The sequence below is a fragment of the Gekko japonicus genome, unplaced genomic scaffold (genome assembly GCF_001447785.1).
Source record: "Gekko japonicus isolate JY-2015 unplaced genomic scaffold, Gekko_japonicus_V1.1 scaffold1697, whole genome shotgun sequence".
NCBI classification, from domain to species: Eukaryota; Metazoa; Chordata; class Lepidosauria; order Squamata; family Gekkonidae; genus Gekko; species Gekko japonicus.
This window is the reverse complement of record NW_015165293.1, coordinates 237,941-241,305: the sequence shown is the minus strand read 5'-3', so window position 1 is coordinate 241,305 and position 3,365 is coordinate 237,941. Positions and strand designations below refer to the sequence as shown.

Here is a 3,365-nt window from a genome sequence, read left to right as displayed (position 1 = left end):
CCCCTAGCTCTTTTTCTACGAAACGACCCCTAGCTCTTTTTCTACGAAACGACCCCTAGCTCTTTTTCTACGAAACGACCCCTGGTGTGAGCTACTCAGTATGTAAAAGGGAGGGATGAATCCGTAGAAAACATTCTGTCTCATACTAAAGTATGTTTTCAAGCTATGGATTTTCAGTACTTTCAAAGACAAAAAAATTGTGGGACTTTTATAACACTAGATACTTGCATTAGAAATATACTCCCAATGCAGTAGGTGTAAGTTTTTTGCAGCTTGATTTGAAGCTCACTGGTGGTAAGCAGAGCTTTTCTGTCCTTGGCTACTTCACGTTGAGGCCAAAATTGATTAGGTGTTTGGCAGTATGCTCGTACCTTCACACTTGGTTACGTATAAGAGTAGTTCCCTCATAACCTACCACAAATAAATATATGTGGTAGCACCCCATACCATTTATCGCAGTTGGGCAACTATGGTAGAAAGGTCTAGATTCAAAGAGTTATTGTGGGCTGGCCTGTAGCCAGAATGGTATTTATCCCTGCCAAATCTCTACTTCTATTGAATGCAAACCTCTGTGAGTACGACTAAGAGGACCGCTAGTGGAAATTAAAGGCCAATTTAAACAAATATTGCCTATATGTTTCACGATTGATTGTTTTTTTCCAGGCATGTAGACTCTGTTCTTTCACAAACAGGAAGACACATCGGGTGTCATTACCCAAACAATCAGATTTCCATGTATCTCTTTTTGATCGAGCCTGGGGATTTCACAGTTGTGATTTGTGCTTTCAGGCCTTTCAGTCTAGCAGATGTATTCCACAAAATAAGTGACAGCCTTTTGTTGAAGAAGTTAGTATAAATGGGCAGTTTTCACAGTAGAAGGTGGTAAGCAGTGGAGTACTGCAGGGCTCGGTTCTAGGTCCAGTGGTTTTTAACTTGTTCATTAATGATTTGGAGTTGGGAGTAAGCAGTGAAGTGGCTTAGTTTGCAGTTGACAAGTTGTTCAGGGTGGTGAGAACCAGGGAGGACTGAGGCACTCCAGAGGGATATTTCAAGGCTGGGCGAATGGGCTTCAACATGGCAAATGAGGTTCAGTGTGGGCAAGTGCAAAGTAATGTACATTGGAGCCCAAAATCTGAATTATAAATATACATTGATGGAGTCCGAACGGGCGGTAACTGACCAGGAGAGAGATCTTGGAGTCCTGGTAGATAACTCACTGAAGATGTTGACCCCAGTGTGTGACTGCAATAAAAAAAGAAAATGCTGTGCTGAGCATTATTAGGAAAGGGATTGAAAACAAATCAGCCTGTATCATAATGCCCCTGTATAAATCTATGCTGTGGCCTCATTTGGAGAACTGTATACAGTTCTGTATACAGTTCTGGTCTCCGTACTTCAAATAAGATATTATAGCACTGGAAAAGGTACAGAAAAGGGCAACTAAAATGATTAATGGGATGGAACACCTTCCCTATGAAGAAAGGTTAAAGAGGTTAGGGCTCTTTAGCTTGGAGAAACACAGATTGAGGGGTGACATGGTAGACGTTCACAAAATTATGTATGGGATAGAGAAGGTAGAGAAAGGAGAACCTTTTCCCCTTTCTCACAATACGAGAATTCGTGGCCATTCAATGAAATTAATGAGCAGTAGGCTTAGAACAGATAAAAGGAAGTACTTCTTCACTGAAAGAAGAATTAGCACATGGAATTCACTGCTGCAAGAAGTGGTGGTAGCTACAAGCATAGACAGCTTCAAGAGGGGATTGGATAAATGTATGGAGCAGAAGTCTATCAGAGGCTATTAGCTACAAGGCATAGATGGAGCACTATGTCTGGGGCAGTGATGCTCTGTATTCTTGGTTCTTGGGGGGCCACAGTGGGAGGGCTTCTGGAGTTCTGGCCCTGAGAGAGAGTGAGTGTGTGTAGGATGAGCTTTTGTGTGCATGCACATTTTTTCAAATAAACTGAAATGGAAGGTAAGGTTCAAACTTACAGATGGGCTGAACAGCAAATTAACATGTAATATTAATGATTTAAGATATGTGGAGACAAAACCAAATACCAAGCTAAGATTATAGGTCAACAGTTGTAAAGCAATAAATATGTCAAAATAAGGCGGAGACTCTCCATTCACTCCTCTCAGGCATGGAGGTCGCTTAACAGCATTTTTTTCTTTTTTGAGGTGGGTGCAGTGTTAGCCAAACATTCCAATATGTTTGGCTAACACTGCACCCACCTCAAAAAAGAAAAAAATGCTGTTAAGCGACCTCCATGCCTGAGAGGAGTGAATGGAGAGTCTCCGCCTTATTTTGACATATTTATTGCTTTACAACTGTTGACCTATAATCTTAGCTTGTTATTTGGTTTTGTCTTCACATAACTTAAAACTTCTTCATGTTACATGTTAACTTGCTGTTCAGCCCGTCTATAAGTCTGAACTTTACCTTCCATTCCAGTTTATTTAAAAATGTGTGCCTGCACACGAAAGCTCATACCTCAAATAAACCTCTGTTGGTCTTAAAGGCAGCACTGGACTCTAAATTCGTTCTGTTTTCAAGAATGTCCTTACCATCATCTAAGTAGAATTCATTTTGCTGCCAATTTATTTGGTTCTGGTGGATCAAGGCAATCGCATTCCAATTGTTTATTTGAAATTCAGGGTAAGTTCTAGCAATTCTTTATAGCTTCCTATCCAAACGGAACAAAGGCACCAGGGGAAAGATTTTGTTGTCTCTGTGCTTGTGTCTCTTCCCTCCCACACCAGTATTTTATAATCTTCTCATATTCCAAGACTTCAGTCTACTCCTGAGTCAACAATTTGTAGATTGCGCAAAAAAGCAGGTATATGGAAACATTTGAGTTATGCAGAGGCTTTGGACTTTTCCTAAGTATTTTTAAAATAGACACCATTTATTTGGAAACAAGCATTTAATACCAGCTCTTCAGTCTGTGGTAATTTTCATTTAATCTGTCCTTTACAGATTACCCAGCAGTTGGAAGGTATCTGCTTACAAGTAATTGGAACAGTTTTACAACAGCATGTGTTAGGTAAGATGTGTGCTGTGGACGGATATTTGTCAGGGATGCTTTAGGCTGGTCCTGCATTGGGCATGGGGGTTGGACTAGATGGCCTGTATGGCCCCCTCCAACTCTCTGATTCTATGATTGTTTCAAGTATTGTGAATCTGCACAAGGAACTTAAATTGAATAAGATGCTAGTAACGTGAGCCAGTCAATTTTAATGACATACTTCTATTCTAGAATTCTATGAAGAAATATTCTCATTGGCTCACAGTCTGACCTGTCAGCAGGTCTCAGCACAAATGTGGCAGCTTTTGCCTCTGGTCTTCGAAGTATTTCAGCAG

At 40.6% G+C, this 3,365-nt stretch overlaps 1 protein-coding gene across 1 annotated transcript in view; it reads left to right on the top strand.

Annotated features, from left to right (window-relative positions):
* Positions 1-3,365, top strand: part of IPO7 (importin 7) — a 76,250-nt gene that overhangs the window by 61,677 nt on the left and 11,208 nt on the right. The window contains 2 exon segments of the mRNA XM_015410360.1: positions 2,982-3,048; positions 3,262-3,365. The exon segment at positions 3,262-3,365 is cut by the window's right edge and continues 18 nt beyond it. Coding sequence (XP_015265846.1) covers positions 2,982-3,048; positions 3,262-3,365 — 171 coding nt within the window.